The sequence below is a fragment of the Centropristis striata genome, chromosome 7, assembly GCF_030273125.1.
Source record: "Centropristis striata isolate RG_2023a ecotype Rhode Island chromosome 7, C.striata_1.0, whole genome shotgun sequence".
Lineage (NCBI taxonomy): Eukaryota > Metazoa > Chordata > Actinopteri > Perciformes > Serranidae > Centropristis > Centropristis striata.
In genome coordinates, this window is record NC_081523.1 from 29,148,996 (window position 1) to 29,165,286 (window position 16,291).

Here is a 16,291-nt window from a genome sequence, read left to right on the forward strand (position 1 = left end):
TTGTCTACCAAAGGTTTGTTTTAATTAGCACTCACTGCGGGATGGTTCTGTGGGCCTCCACTCCAAATACAAATGCTCATACCCTGGCCAAGAAGATGACCAGGTGTAAGGCAGGTGATGTGTGTGTGCATTTATACTCATTCTGACTTTTAAATGAATCATTAGTGATGATAGAAGGATTATTCTACTATAATTCAAACACATAAAAATCAGTCTTTGCAGTTGTGTCCTTCTTATTTGTTAAAGGAAACATTATAAAGCAGTGTTGGATGTGTTTCATTCCACACAGCATTGTAAGGCACTCCAGCTCTGCTTACCTCCACAAGGCTGCCACTCTTACCCAGTACTAACTGGGGGTCGGCTAATGGGATTATGTGGGTTGGAAGCCCTCATAAATGAAGTCCCTGGTGAGGAGCAGGGAGCCCCAGCTATCCCTTAACCCTCTTTAAAGCCTCGCCTTTCACAGTCAGTCAGACAGCCGCACTAAGACTGCACCAGCTCTGCTGCTGTGCTTATAAGAGCTGTGCTCAGGGCACTGGCTGATGTAACATGGATGGCATTTCCCTTTGTAGCAAAAATGAAATTTATATTCATCATTCTTTTAAGATTATTCCTAAAGCAGCCTGGCTTTATTACATTGTACTGTTGAGGCAGACAGGGAGGATAAAGGCCACGGGTCACATGGTTGGGTTAGACTGATATCAGCAATATTGGGCTTATCATAGTAATGATGCATACTGAGAAGAATTAATAATGAAGGGAAAAAAACATCAGCAACAACAACAGTTCAGATTTAATATGGCGTACAGGTTTTTGCACCAATACACTTAAGTTATTATAACCTGTTCCTAATATTTCATTGAGTTACATTTTTCATGATTGTGGAGCAATGGCAAAATATATGTATTTTTTAACTTGAACTATGATTAAAGTAGTGGGAATCGAATCTGTATTTGTTGTTATAATACTAGATCACTTACTACAGAACTTGCATCTGCACTTTGTGATTTTTGGGGTTTTATGTGATAAAAGTGTTTAAATTCATCAACCATTGGCTCAGATATTGGCCTTTGGTAGCTACAATAAAAACATAAACAAAACCTTCAAATACCATACAGATCTTAGTATAATGTATTTTATATACTTACAAGAAGTCAGGCATTCAACCCCCTTTTTTCTTTTTTTTAGAAACACAGGGCTTCTTCAGGAGAAATAGCATGAGAAAAACAGCATGGTTTTTGCCATGCGTGGGATTAGCATAAAGTGTCTGAGAAGGGGAGACTTTTGTGTACCTCCCATATATTCAGATACCTCAAGGTCAGAGGTTGTTTTATGGCCCTCTTCCTGACAAAATATCACAATATGGTACCAATGGATAATTTAGGTCTTCTAGTTTCATATGACACCTAGAAAAAAAAGTCAGCCAGGCCTGTTGGAACACAAAGGGGTTAGATAAAACACATTTCATCTAACAATCATGCTGAAGTCTAAATGATCTGCTACTGAATGGCTGCTGAAATTGCGGCTGCTGTTAAAAAGGGAGCTCTATTTTGAATCCTTCATCTGCAGGTTATGTCAACAGTGTAGTTATATATTGTTTATCCTCTTCTACATGCATCTCTTTAGCTTACTAACAGTTTGTCTTACTTTTTTCCTAAAGAAATGTGAGCTCAGACGGGGCAGAGGCTCGGCGCAGACTGAGGGAGTGTGAGGGATTGGTGGACGCCCTGCTGCACGCCCTCCAATCAGCTGTAGGGAAGAAAGACATGGACAACAAGGTAGAGTTTAAGTCACACACTAAAACACCAAAATAGTTACTCTCAAGTACATGGCCTCTGTTCATTGATATTCTACACAGATGTCCTTGTGGATGACAATATCCCTGTCTCTTTTCTGTCCTAGTCCGTGGAGAACTGTGTTTGTATTATGAGGAACCTGTCCTACCATGTCCACAAAGAGGTGCCAGGGGCCGAAAAGTTCCAGGACCCCTCAGTGCCACAGGCCCCTGGCTCAGCAGGACCACAGAGGAAGAAAAAGGATGATGCCGGCTGCTTTGGTGGCAAGAAGGCCAAAGGTGAGAAGGAGGAAACAGGGAGACAGATAAACGTGTGATAAACACTGATCAGAAAGTGAAATTAGATTTTTGCCTCTTCAATAAAACACATGCTATTATTATAAGAATAGATTTCTGTGATTTTACTGCATAACAGGCAATTTAAGATTAATTATGAAAGTTCCTTAAAATGTAAATGTGGAACATTTAGTTTAAATAATGAGTAGGGCGTGTGTTTGGTGGTTTATAGTCATTTTTTAGTCATTTGCCTTCTTTTATTTTTACTTTATGCAATCTGCAGGGTTTGAAAAGAAATGACAAATGAGAGCACAGCGGTTATTCTCACAGCTGGATTGCACAGATACCATTATTTCCTTTGTTGCCCTCCTCTTCTTTGTTGTATTTCAGCTCATTGTTGGTTTTATATGAGTACTGGGCTCATAGAAATCCCCTTTGACAATGACAAATTGTTAGAAAATGTGAAGTAATCTGTCATATCTAATGCGCATATAGACTTTATACTTTGGATGTGTCAAATGCAAGTCTCCTCTCTTGACATTCTCCTAAAAAAGAGTTTCAATTTTACATTAATTAAACAGTTTGTCGATTAAGCCAAAAAAACGAATATTTCAGTACTTTAAGTAAGTTTCATCTCTTTCGATTGGTAATATTTTCACCAATTACATTTAGCAATTCAACTTCAACCATGTTGTCCCACCACTTTACATTTAAAATGCTCACAAAAATCAGTAAGTAAAGACAGCTGCAGGTACGCTAACAGATCACAGCCATGCTGCTAGATGAGAATAATTTACAACAGTAACACATTCAATTTTACATTGCAACATTGTGTACAGCCATTTATAATGAGGCAGTAACCTCTTAACTTCAACCCAAAGCCATGATGAGACTTCTGCAATGCACGTATACCGATGCACCGTCTGCTGCGTCAGAAGGTTTTTGTCGTTATTGATTCTCCTCAACAGATGTGCCGTGTGCGCACGTGTTGTTAGCGACGTCTTAATCAGCATTCTCCCAGGCTGTTTGCTAAACGACACTGTTATCTCCCCGCTGTACAACATTAATGGCTGCCATTAATCAGTCAGCCAATGAGGTGTGACTACGAGCCAGTGACCCTCGACTCCTAACGACTCATTGGAGAATCCTTCGGTTCAGGGGTCGGGACAACACAGTAGCTTACATGTATACGGATTTAAAAAGACACCAATTAGGCACATAAATACTTTCACACATGCACACACACGCTTTGAATAATGAGATGTGTTTAGCTGCTGCAGACCCTGAAGGTATTCTTTGAAAAAGGAGACTCAGGTACAGAAACATTAAACGCAGCTATAAAGGAGCATGGAGGCGGGTAGTTAAGCAACACTGTGGGCAATATGCTTGGTAATTTGTTACCTTAAGTAGGCTAAGTTTGGCCTGCTCTTCAGTTTAATGTCACATTCAGTATTAAATATACCATTATGCTTAACACACACTCAGCAGCTCAAGCTTTGTTTTAGCTAATAAACAGGCTGAATCTTGGCTGTTATTTCCGTCTCTTTGAGCACATTTTCGTCTTCCCAGGCAGTGATTTTAATGGCGCACTTACACAAACGCTGACACTCTGTGCTGTTGTTATGTATATGTTTCACTATTACTCTCTATCCTGCTGCCCTATCTGATAATAGCAGCTGATTCCTTTCTTTCTTAGTCTTTTCTTTGCTTCGCGTTTGCTAGCTTATCTTCATATCTTCTCCTATTTTCCTTTGTGTTTCACACTTTTCCTACTATTTCTCTCTAAAAAGCCAACTCTTTAGCGTGCTTCTCAGACAACACCTATGGACTGCTAATGGCTTCCCATCTAGCCTCTTTTCTATCTAAAAAATACTCCTTCCTTTTTCTCTCTTTGCTCTCTTCTTTCTCTATTTTTTTCTCTCCTTCCCCTTCACTTTGTTGCCTTTCCTATTCAGTAAAAGATGCCTTCTTTTTGTACAACTGTTCATCTACTGCAAAGCTTCTTGACACACGCGCACACATCTTTTTCACCATGCCTCTTCTCTCTTCTCCCCGCTTTGTGTTTTTTGGCATTGCCGCTGCTTCCTTGGCTAACTATAGAGGAATGGTTTAATCAAGGTGAGTGTCCCCCCCTCAACCCTTCTCACTTCAGCTCTTCACCCCCTCTCCACCCCCATCCCCCTTCTCCTCACCCTCCTCCCCCCTGGCTGTAGAACCAGAATAGTTAGAAGTAGTTCTGGGTGTCCTCCAAAAACGTGAGAATGTTTTAAGGACTTCAGAAAATGTGGGTGTTTCACTCATTCCATACACATTCCTTCACCATTAGTTCCTTCAGTATTATAGATTACACCCGTCCCAAACTTCACAATTTGTTAGAATTAGTTGTTCCTCAGTCCTGTAAGATAGGTAACGTAGAGGCAACACTTGATGAAACAGGTAAGTCCATCAGTGTCTATCAGGATGTAAAGCAGAGCTTGACTAATCAAATGCAGTAATGAAAATAAAAACCTGAAATATTTAGTCTGGAGCTATGATGAAACTGAGGTGTCAAGCCTTTTAGACTGCAGATAAAACTAATCCCAGCAGCTGTGACACACTGCTACTTACTATATCACTCTCTGATCCCTTTGTGCTTTGTTCAAGCTTATGTCAAGCTCTGCTACAGGCCCTGTTAGAGTGTATATGTGTCCGTGTGAATAGAGGTTTTGAATGATATGGATAATTGATACTGTAAGAAAATTGCATTGTTGTCAATATCCAACATTTTGTGCCACATCCACTATCCTTGAAATGTTGGTGTTTCTCTGCAAATACGTAGTGGTGCTCGGAGCCAGGTGACAAAAGACTTTTATGGTTTAGGACAATGCCTAAAAATGAAATTTTAGGATTGGATATTTACAGTGAGGAACCACCAGTGCCAAACTTAGAACCTGTAGCTGCAAATTCACAAGCTAGCCATCACCTGTATCTACGTGGTCGAACGCTGCTGCAAAACGTTTGACTATGTTTGCTTTCCAAGTATGCTGCTAAAAAAGAGTATATCCAAATACACAAATGGAAAGTACATTAATTGCATTATATTCACAGGAAGTATAAAACATGTGCTGATTATAAATTAAGAAATCCTACTAAATTGAACTAAACTAAGCTAAATATGACTGAATAATTTCAATTAATAACAACTGCAATGACTGCATATAGATTAAATATGTAGCTAATGAAACTGTAGCTTTTTTGAAAAACTGACAAAATTAGTCCCACATTTGTATTCTTCTTCATCTTTGCTAGTGTTTGTTAATCAATTATATTGCTAAAATTAAAGCAAAACATATTTAAATAATTATGGTGCGAAACTGAGATTTTATTCTTAATGAGGCCATATTGCCAGCCCTATGTAGAGGTGGTTATTGTTTTACCCAACAAATAGTTTTTCACTAGTTGGTCCTAAAGGTTTGATTTGACATTTTGAAAAATACTCCTATTTGCCTTCTTGCCAAGAGTTGGGTGACAAGTTTGATTGCACTCTTTTGTCTGTGCATTAACTGTGAAGCTAAATGCAGAAGTCAAGTGGTAGAAATAGCTAGCCTCCTTTGTTGAAATTGTTACTTTAACCCTAATCCATACTAGCTGTTTGCCTCCACTTCAAGTCTAACCTTAACCTAAGCTAATTACCCTGTGGCTGTAGCTTTATGTTCAGCCTGCAGCAAAACGAGGGTGCTATTGATCTAATCACCAAAGACTCAGCAAGAAAGCAAGTTAAGTGTATTTTCTTCAGAGGTTTAACTACGAGTTTGAGGTGCTTTTAGAAGGCAATGTTGGTGTAGGGGGCCAAGTCTGTAGTAACCGGAAATTGCACTTTTGTCTAGTATATCTTGTCTCTGTATCTCTGTATCCCATGGGCATGTCCATATGCATGTGTGATGACAATTAGTCGGCTGCAATCACCCACACCCTCCCAACTCCATTCCCCCTCTTCCACTGCATTACACTTACAGTGGGAAAGTGTTTGTATGTGATTGTGTGGAAAGCTGTATGTCATTATATGTGTGGCCTTGTGCTCATACAGTATGTTTTCGGTATATGTGCCAATTCATCTTTGTAAAAATGCTGGTGGTGTTCCATCGCCATCAGCAGTGGAATTATGTGTTTGCTTGAACATATCATGCTTCTAGCTCTCTGCACTGAGTATACATGCAAACATTCATTCTTTTTATGTGGGTGTATACACCTTGATTAGACTGATATGTCAATCCAGAGATGGATGGAGGCTACCATGAAGACGATGGAGTTATGATAAAACATCACAACGATTACTTTTTAAGACATTGGATATAAGCCATTTGCAGCTTCAGTCTAAAGACTGTAAAAGAGAAGTGGACGCAGTTTGACATTTTGGCTGTGGCCATCTTGTTTTTAGGAGCCAGATTTGGTCAGTAATGTGCATCCGCAATTTTCGATTGTTTTCGAACGTTACCAAGCCTCTATCCTGATAAACAGGTTGCAATGGTACCAACTGGTCAATCGCAAGCTAGCTACGCTGTAGAACATACCCTGCTTTATTGTATTTTTTTCCTCTAAATGGGACTATGATTTCCTAAATAAACACCAAGTAAGAAGTCATTTTTTCATAGACTTCTATACAATCACACAATAGAAATAATTTTACAGCCAGTGGAGTCGCCCCCTGCTGGCCATTAGAAAGAATGCAGGTTTCACTTTTTTTAGACCTAGAGGTTGTGTCCACTTCTTTTAGACAGTCTATGTGCCAAAGCCATATCGGTCTAACCCGGGTGTCAACAACATCATCCTTAATCCATAATCCAGGTATTTTAGGATGTAACGCTGAATTTGCCTTCCCTCCTTTCTCCTCTCCCCAGGCAGGAAAAACGGTGAGAACGACAAAAACTACGACACATTGGATCTGCCCAAGCGCTCAGAGCCATCAAAAGGTAGGCCTCATCTGTCAAGCAAAACATCCCTCGGTTAACGATTTCGCGTGAGAACATCCCAGAAGGAAATTATACTGGAAATAATTGAATTAATTTAATAATTCATTTAGATGTTGTCCTGCAGGAGAAGGCAGAGATGAATTAAGAAGTCCAATAGTGGACAGCAAGGCCTGTGAAGATATATTATTTGTTTTTGTTGGAGGCAGGTCAGGTATGTTGGTCTACAAAAGCTTGGGAGGCTTTTGACAGAGAAAGAGGCAGTCTGTTAATTTAGCTTTGTTTGATAGTTTTGTGCCTCCACTGTGTCAGTGAATTGTTGGCAGCTTGTGGGAGCATCAACTCTGTAAGCCATCTTTTTGTTCAATACAACAATGCACTGGGACAGAAAAGGCAATAAAAGCAGGCTGTTATGTATGCTGAGCTCTATCAATTTCGTAGCTAAAGGGCACCCATTGTTTTATGTGTTGTATTGTGCTGTGACAAAATGACTACTAGGCCCAGGAGTGAGTGATATAGACAAAATCTTCTGAAATTTAATAATGAGATTAGAGCTGAAATAATTAGTCAGATAAATTGTTAAGTCGGTGTAACAAATATCCGCCACTATATTGAAAATCTACTGATCATTTGAGTCATTGTTTAAGCAGAAATGCCAATAATTTCTTAGTTTTATGTAGCCTAATGAAAATTAAATATGTTTGAGACATAAACAGTTGGTCAGACAAAACAAGACATTTCATGGACCAAATAGATCAAAAAGTCAATTAGTTGATAAATCAAGAAAATGTTGGGAAGCTATAGCCAGCAGCTGCTTAGCTTAGCTTAGCTTAGCTTAGCTTAGCACAGAGACTTAAAAATGATGTCTTTCATGACCCGTACAGCTCACAAATGTACATGTTACCATGTTATCTAGAAATCTAGATAAAAAAGGACTCCAAGTTCAGCACATAACCCCGTAGAAAACAGTAAATTGTTTTTGTACAGATCAAAATCAAAGCTAATAATAGAACCAGGCTGAATCCCAGTCTTTGCGTTAAGCTAGGCTAACCAGCTGCTGGCATTAGCTTCCTATTTATGGTACAAACATGAGAGTGTTGTCAATCTTCTCATATAATTCTCTGCCAGAAAGCAAACAAGTGTTTTCCCAAACATCATGTATTAATTATGCCTCACTGTATGGAAGTAACTGGCATCAGTCTTTTATGTGAAATTCTACATCAGGCTTCGGTGTTCAGTGTTTTTTATTTGTGAAACAAAATGTAACAACAAAATTCATGCATAGATATAAAGTTATTGAATTGTGATTCATTATTAAAATCAGTAATAACAACAATTGGAAATTAAAATGTTACCAGATCCAACTATTTGAGTTGGTATTGGTATGGTAGCACGAACACCAGTTGCCAGTGGGGATATTGATAAATATTTTATTATGATGTAGTTAACCTCTTGTAAATATAAATATGTCACTGGATGCCTGAGACAAATGTATGTATCACATTGATTTGAAAATCCTATAAAGCCACTGCTGATATAGGCATAAAGAAGGCATGCTTATTGATTTGGGTTATTTGCTTTGGAAAGATTAGGCACAGCTACCTTGGTATAAATGGCATTGAAAACCTGCTGATTATTGTCATATTTCCAATCTTTTTCTGAGCCTACAGACCATAGTGCTGTATCTGCAGCATTGGACTTATTTTTGTAACATTGCAATGGTGCAGAAATTGGCTGTCAGCAGCACACAAAGGTGGATAGAAAGAGGTGTTTTGCTGTTATTTGAAAAGTTGAATGCACTGCTGTTGGGTTTACGGAAGAGAGCTTTTCTTGACCATATTCAGAGAATAGTAATTGTCTCCTTTCCTTCTCCTGATTTGTGTACCTCGCTGGTATACTTTTCCTGCTTACCATGTCTATAAATATTGTATTATACCATGAGATCAGCGATATGGCAATGGTAAGTTAGCAAACTCACTACATAGAGGTTTGAAAAATACAGCTTTATCCCTAGACTCTGCAACTGGTTCTGGCAAAACTGTGTGATGAAGCATGTGTGTGTGCGCACTCAGTCTCTCTTTGCTTTTGCTTTTTGGCACTGACAGGCAGTTGTAACAGTCATAACAGCAAATCAGTATGCAGCGCACACATCAGTGCATCCGGACAGTAATAGAATGTGTATTTGCGAGTATGTATAATACCTTCCTCTGTGGGAAGGGGTGTGTGTGCGGCCATCCATCTGTCTAGTGGTGTCTGTGGAATTTGCCTGCACTTGTTACACACCCTTATGTGGTATTTACACATCAGCACCTTCATCAATGTCTAGTGGCAGGCACTCAAAGTCAATACCACTTCCTGTTTGACTGTTAATTAGCCACATTAACACGGCAAAGTGGGCTCTCATTAAACTAGATCACAATTAATTGCTGTGCTTTTCCAAGTTAAGCCGATTTTGCCTTTTTTTAATCACTTCTAAAGTAAAGGAAAGCAGATGAGCTCCAAGGATGATAATTAATATTTTCCACTCCCTGGGTTTTCATGGGTAAAAGCCAAGTTGGCATGCTGCAACCGTGGATCTATAGCGGTTACAATTGTGGTGCGATTACGTTACACAATGTGCTAACAACACCCTTCGGAGTTTTGAATCCAGAGAAAGCAATTATCGTTATAGGCCTAAATGTCAAACACAGTTGAAATGTGTGTGTGGGTTCACGTTGGAAAGAGCGCTCAGCATTTTCTTGCTCGCAGACAGACAAATCATATTTGACGTTTATTAGCTCCACACACAGGCGAATAACAACAGTGATGTGCATGGATAATAAGCTTAATCACTAGAGCGAAACCCACATTGACTTTTAAAGTGCATTTATCACTTTTCCTCTTCAGGAAACATCAGAGGTGAAAGCGCTAGTGACTGCAAGACCATTAAAAGTCATCAGGGTGCCTTGTTTGTTTGTCTGTGAAAATGTATATTTGTTTGTGTGAACGTACCCCACCCTCCACCACCATCCTGGTCATCTGTGGAGAGTTTACAGAGAGAGATAGAGAGAGAGACTCTCATTCGGTGGCGATGTCTAAGGGAGATATGGGAGATTACATGTGTATCCCGGTCCAGATCTGATGTCAGACAGAGGGAGGTCAACTCCGGGACCAGACTGGACCTGGCAGTTGGCGATGATTAATCTTTTTCTTTGTGTGTTGATGTGTGTGTGTGAAAAGGAAAAAGAAAGTGCGAGAGGAAGAACAAGGCCATAGGGGTATTTTAAGTTTCACACGTTTTGAATACAGTAGAGTTTTATACATGAAGGCTGAAGCCAGTAGTTTTTAATTGGAGAAAGCTTTGAATATCTTTCTTAGTTACTTCATCCCTTGGCCAGGTAAAGAACTAGCTAAAAAAAACACAGCACTGACATATTATCAACTTATTGGAGTTGGAAAGCATTCGCATTAGATCATTGGTATAATAGGGGACTTAGAGTGACTGTGGTATGGTAAAATAGACGGTAAGACAGGGTATCCTTTTTGGGGGCCTACCTTGTGATCGACAGGTTGCTACCATGGAACCCTGTGTGTCATAGAACTTTTATCCTTTAAGTGTGTTTCCAGCACACATCAAGTTAAGTTAACTTTTGCGGGGGAGGTTGACACAGTTGTATTTCTACCTATTTAGTCTAGTGTATTTGGGTCATTATTGCTTTCTTTTGTTTTTGAGTTTTGTGATTTTCTTTTCTAAGTTCCATTTTCCATTGTTACTAAATAATCATCCTTGGCTTACATTTCGTTTACCTGTTTTTTACTTGTTCAAATACCCCGGACGAGCCCCCACATTTACGTCCCGAATTTGGTCTTGGCATTAGGGAGTAACCATTGATGTTAAATCCCAGGGAAAAACATATCCTTCCAGCTCCTGATCCATTCTACGCATGCACTGGCTACAACAAAAACAAGATGGCAACAGCCAAAGAGCTCAACCTCAAGGCTTTAAAACACACAAACCAATGGGGGATATCACTGTGTCAACATCCATTTATACAGTCTATGGTCACAACCAGTCTGCTACCAAATGCAACATTTATTTCTTGTTATCCCAATAACAACTGACTTAAGCACTGGAAGATACTACAAAATTAAATAGCCTTCCTTTCAAAGTAAAAGCCCAATATAAGTGTGACTGAAGGTTGAAGGCAATAGACAGGAAAATGGGCACGTCTATTTGTTATTATCCAAACATCAATAGCTGCTCTCCTGCTCTCTGTTGACTATATCTCAAAAATCAATGCTGAGTTTTAATAAACTTGTCTTGCGATATTCTCAGTTGTGAGTCGTCCTTTTTGTTGATTATGTTGCCACTTTGTCCACCCTAATTGATTAAGTGAGTTATTTTGTCCGTGCAGTTGCACCAGAAAGGGGACCTGTTGCAGGCACATACATCAGTAGAGAAGTCCATTATTCATGCAGCCTAGAACAGAAGCAGAGAAAGAGAGAGGGGCGGCTGTAACAAAAGTAATTAAGAAGTGTGAAAAGACGCATTTCATTAAGGCGCCGGTGAGTGCAGCAGCCCCCGAGATGATGAAACATTTTCCCAGCCGTTAATTGAAACCACAGCGTAAACCTTTAGTTTGGAGAAAGGTCAGGTGAGGGGAGAGAGGAGGGGTGGGGGTGGGTGGGCGGGTGGGGTGGGAGGCTTGATGTGTGATGCACGAGTGTGTGCGCTGTTACAGATCTTGCCTCCTTTTTCTCTGAGAGTGGAGGTTAAAAAAAACTTCAGCAATGATAGGCTTCCTTTTGCTGGATTCCTCCAACCTGAGGAGGAGGTTGAGAGAATACAGACAGTTGTTGGCTGTCCTGAGAGAAACACAGTGCCTCAAATTAATTAGCCTTTACCTTTTATGCAGCCGTCGTCACTTGCCTCAGCTCTTCTCTTTATCTGTTCTTTCATACGCTTGTCTCTCTTTACTGTATTGTCAGAGCGGTGTCACGATGCAGCAGAGCCAAAAGAGCCTCACATCCTCTCTGAGCATGTGGGTGTACTCTCAGTGCTCAGATCCTGCTTTAACAAAGACAGGAATGATTTGACCTCCATAGGTTGGCCTGTTTCTCAATGTTTGTTCTTGTTAAGCTGATTTTTGTTTGCTGTCTGTAGCAACTTACAGTACACACAGGGCTTGAGGCATTTGTCTCCAACTATGCACATTTTATCAGTGAGGTCAGACTGAGATCAAAAAAGATTTGATCATTCTTAAGAAGCAGCATAGACAGCTGTGGACTTATATACATACTACAATTGAGAAAATTAATATGCAGTCACGTTCTGTATTTCCAGTAGAAAATGAGATGGTGACCTACTGACAGCAAGAAGAGCTCCTTCATTTGTTGCATTTAAAGAAATAAAAGAAACGAAAATGCTGTGTGTGACCGCTTAACAAGAATAGGACCAAGGATGGAGAATACAGGGCATACATTCAGTAGACAGGACAAGAGGTCAATCTACTTTTCTCGCTCATGTGCAGTCAGAATGCTTGTAGTGCTGACAGTCCATGCAGTGAGACATTTTGGGGGCACATGGACCTTTTTAGAGACCTGGACAGACGGAGAAATGTAAGTCACACTGAACCTTACGGCCACACAGATGTGGCTACCATGAATTAGCCTTTACCCCTTACCATTCCTCCCCCTTCTTTAGTTTGGAGTGGGGGGACCCAACAGTAGGTGCACATCATCTGACAGCTGAGAATCTTGAGATCTATTTGGGATATAGCTTAACACTGTGTTTCAATTTGTTCATAAATCAGAAATAAAGATGAATTACGTAATTAATTAATTAATTTAAAAAAAAAGGAGGTAGTATTTATGGATTAGAACATCATGATGGCAGTATATAATGACCATTGCCATGTTCATTTGTCTCCCATAAGTTGTTGCAGCGATTTTGGGGTTGATACCATTCGTGGCTATTTCAACATACAAAGTGATTATGTACATTCACTGAGTGAATATTTAGAAAATAAAACATATATTTCTTGCTAGAAATGTGATCAAAATCCATTTTTATGCAGAAACTAAGTCAAAATATTGATTTTTCACTAAAAATGAGAGAACTGTCCGCCATGTTTTTTGTTCTGACCGCTGGGACCTTGAAAGTCACGTGACTTGGAACAAACCAATAGCCACGGGATATGACTGTCATTAACTTGCATTGTAGCGAAATCCGTGTCAGTTTCACGGAAATTTGAGTGATTCCGTGGCTATTTCACGGATTTCTGTGAGACCAGGTTGGCATGAGAAACAATGCATGTGTTTTTGCCTTGAGATTGATATAAAGTAGGCATGTCTGTGGGTACTCATAGAACCCATTTTTATTCAGATGTCCTGAATTTGGAGCACTGTTTAGCCCCCTCAAACTAGCTTGACATGGTTGATACCAGTGGATTCCTAAATGTAGCACCTAAAGTTGAAAGTCAGAGGAGCTCACGAACAAGCTTTCAGATTGTAACGGGGTAAAGAGTATACTGCTGTGCTTGTGGCTCTGTGAATCCAGATGTAGTCTGAACCAAAGTGGTGGACTGCGTGACCAACCAACAACTATCTCTACACCCTTGCCTCTAGCATGGCTAATCAAATGTGTGTTGTTCTGAGAAATTCTGATCACACTCCGTTCCTGTATCAACTTACCCTCAATGTGACATTACAGTGATATTTTTCAAATTAATGTTTACATTATCAGCTTAAAAAATCCACATCAGTAAACTCCTGATTGGCTTTTACCTCTTGGCTAGCACCACTAGTATATTTTTATATGAGGAAATAATTGGAAACTTTGTGCTGTTTCTTCTGGCAGGACTTATTCCAACCATGATGAATCTGTTTGTCAAACCACATGTAGTTTCCAGTGAGGATGATTGATCACAACTGTATTAGGTAGTGCTAATTAGTCATATCTGACAACAAGGACAATCTGACTAAGCAATAAAGGCCTTGTGTTTGAAAAGCATCACTGCTTTCCATGACTCTGTGCTCTCTCTCTCTCTTTTTCCTTCTGCCTTTCTTACCATTTCTCATTTCTCTTTCTCTCTGCCACTCCGGTGCTCTCTCCATCCCTGGGAGATTTATTGTGCTCCCCTCGCCTCACACACTCTGAGCAATTGATAAAACAGAAGCGTTTACCAAGACGACAACTGTGTAACGCATCCCACTGTTTTGTCATGCGAGCTGAGCATTTAATTTGTGAAGAGGTCTTAGTGTTGACAAACAACACTTGTGCGAGATGTTATTTATTGCATTGTATAACCCTCTTTAATATCATCCCACTGGAGATCTCGATTTGTAGTATAATGAACGCTGACTGTTTTGCTATCGGAGTCATCTCCGTCTCTGATGCATCTCAGCTCTTGAAGTCTGAAAAGTCAGAGGCTCAATTGAATTAAGGCAAACAGAGCTCCACTTTCATTGTTTGTGTCTGCTGTTGTGGAGGAGAAATATTTCACTTAATGGCTCTGTGGCATGAATCTGATTCTTCTCATCCTCACTGCAATATCTCCTTGGCTCACAAGAAAAACAATCATTTTGCCCTAAGGCACGACGAACGTCCTGCCACAGCGAGCAAATACGTTCAAGCAGATTCATCTTTTAAGATAAAGCATCTTTGTGTCATTAACTGCTGCCAAATCTGCTTCTGAGTAGCACAATCCCAAAAGGGGGAAATTTAGGCCTGTTATGCATCTGCTTTACAACCCAAGTTAAAGCAGAATATTATGAATATTTAACTCTCCATCCCAAATTCCAAGCAGCTGTCTTATGTAGGTGCTCTCCGTTTTCATGGCTGTGGAATTCAACACCCAGACAGTGAACGCTGACTCCTGGCCTCTCTGAGTTCTTGCTAGCTTGCAGCCTGTTGACCATTTTGGTGAATCACTTACACTCACACTTACTACCCTTCTTCCCCTCCTCTTCCTCACTTCCTGCTGTTACATTTCACAGTGAAGTGAGACCCCAAATGACGACGGCTACCTCATGAACGTCTGCACTCAGAATGTCATTTACACAAAGCATGCAATCAAAAAGCATGCATTCAAACATATGACACTTGTATGGACGCATGCTCACGCACATTTGCACCTACTTTCTCGCTCTCAGCTGCTATCTTGACACATGGTGTCCACTCCACACCGGGTTGGATCCAGACTGTCTGGCACCATATATCACTCTGTCTCTTTGTAGCCTACTTTATTACATTTTCCTCACCATTACACCCTCCTTGTGTCAAATAAAGGGTTATTTTTTACGGGATGCCGTCACGTCCAGAGGGTGGTCTATCCAGCTTTTAGAAAAAGGAGGCCAGTGTATCACGAGGTGTGATGAATGACTAATTGGTTTCGTATTTCTGTTCCATTTCCGCCGTAACCTTCAAATGGAGAGGCAGAGCTAAATGAGAAACAAACAAACAGAGACCAAAAAGGGATATTGTATCTCACGAGACTTTCTGGTTAAATAAAGGATAAATAAATATAAACAAAAACCCAGAACCAAAACATCAGACATAATCGTGTTCCTCTGGAGTTTCCACCCAACTGTTACAGCTTCCTGCACTCAACAGCGTAGCACAGTGGTGCCCCAAGTGGCAGCAGGAGATAATTGTTGCCTGTGAATCGAGGCACAGATGCTATATTACCCCATTTACACACACTTCATGGTTCTTGGGCAGATTGCATAGCTACCTGATATCAAAAAAGCCAAATGGAAAAGCAGCCATGAAACATTAGAGACAGACTGAAATGAGATTGTTGACATTCATTCCAGCCAGATGTTAAAAAGATGTGAAGTCATCCATTGTTTCAGGTTCCTGCAGTAACCTTAACTCTGTCCCACTGTGAACTATGTCAGTAAACAGCCTGGAAAGTAGCTGCAGTGCTACTAAAAGCTAAAATGACACTAAAAAAAACAGAAATAATCAGTCATTCTGTCAATTTAGGGATTGAGAGCCACTCAACCAGTAACTCTCTACAAGTAATCATACCTAACCTGACAGACACTTGTTCAGGGGCCACAGTTTGATGCAGCATCCGAGAAGTGTATTCAATCTATGTATTGAAAGTAGAAGTATTGAAAAAAAAGGAAGAAAGCAGCTGCAGCGATATCAAAAATGTTGGTTGCACAGAAGGTATTAAGTCTATCTGTTGCTTTAATCTGCACCCTGCTCTCTCCAACAATTCAATGAAACACAATCAACACATTAACCTTTATGGGTGAGTTAGCAGCATTGACTATGATGGCCAGC

General features: G+C 40.1%; 1 protein-coding gene across 10 annotated transcripts in view; it reads left to right on the forward strand.

Annotated features, from left to right (window-relative positions):
* Positions 1 to 16,291, forward strand: part of arvcfb (ARVCF delta catenin family member b) — a 256,104-nt gene that overhangs the window by 197,438 nt on the left and 42,375 nt on the right. For 6 of the 10 annotated variants that reach the window (XM_059338015.1, XM_059338020.1, XM_059338018.1 and 3 more), the window contains 4 exons: positions 1,661 to 1,778; positions 1,903 to 2,074; positions 4,172 to 4,189; positions 6,949 to 7,020. In XM_059338015.1, the coding sequence (XP_059193998.1) occupies positions 1,661 to 1,778; positions 1,903 to 2,074; positions 4,172 to 4,189; positions 6,949 to 7,020 (380 nt within the window). The remainder of the gene's footprint in view (positions 1 to 1,660; positions 1,779 to 1,902; positions 2,075 to 4,171; positions 4,190 to 6,948; positions 7,021 to 16,291) is intronic. The other 4 variants (XM_059338017.1, XM_059338021.1, XM_059338019.1 and 1 more) reach the window with 2 other exon arrangements.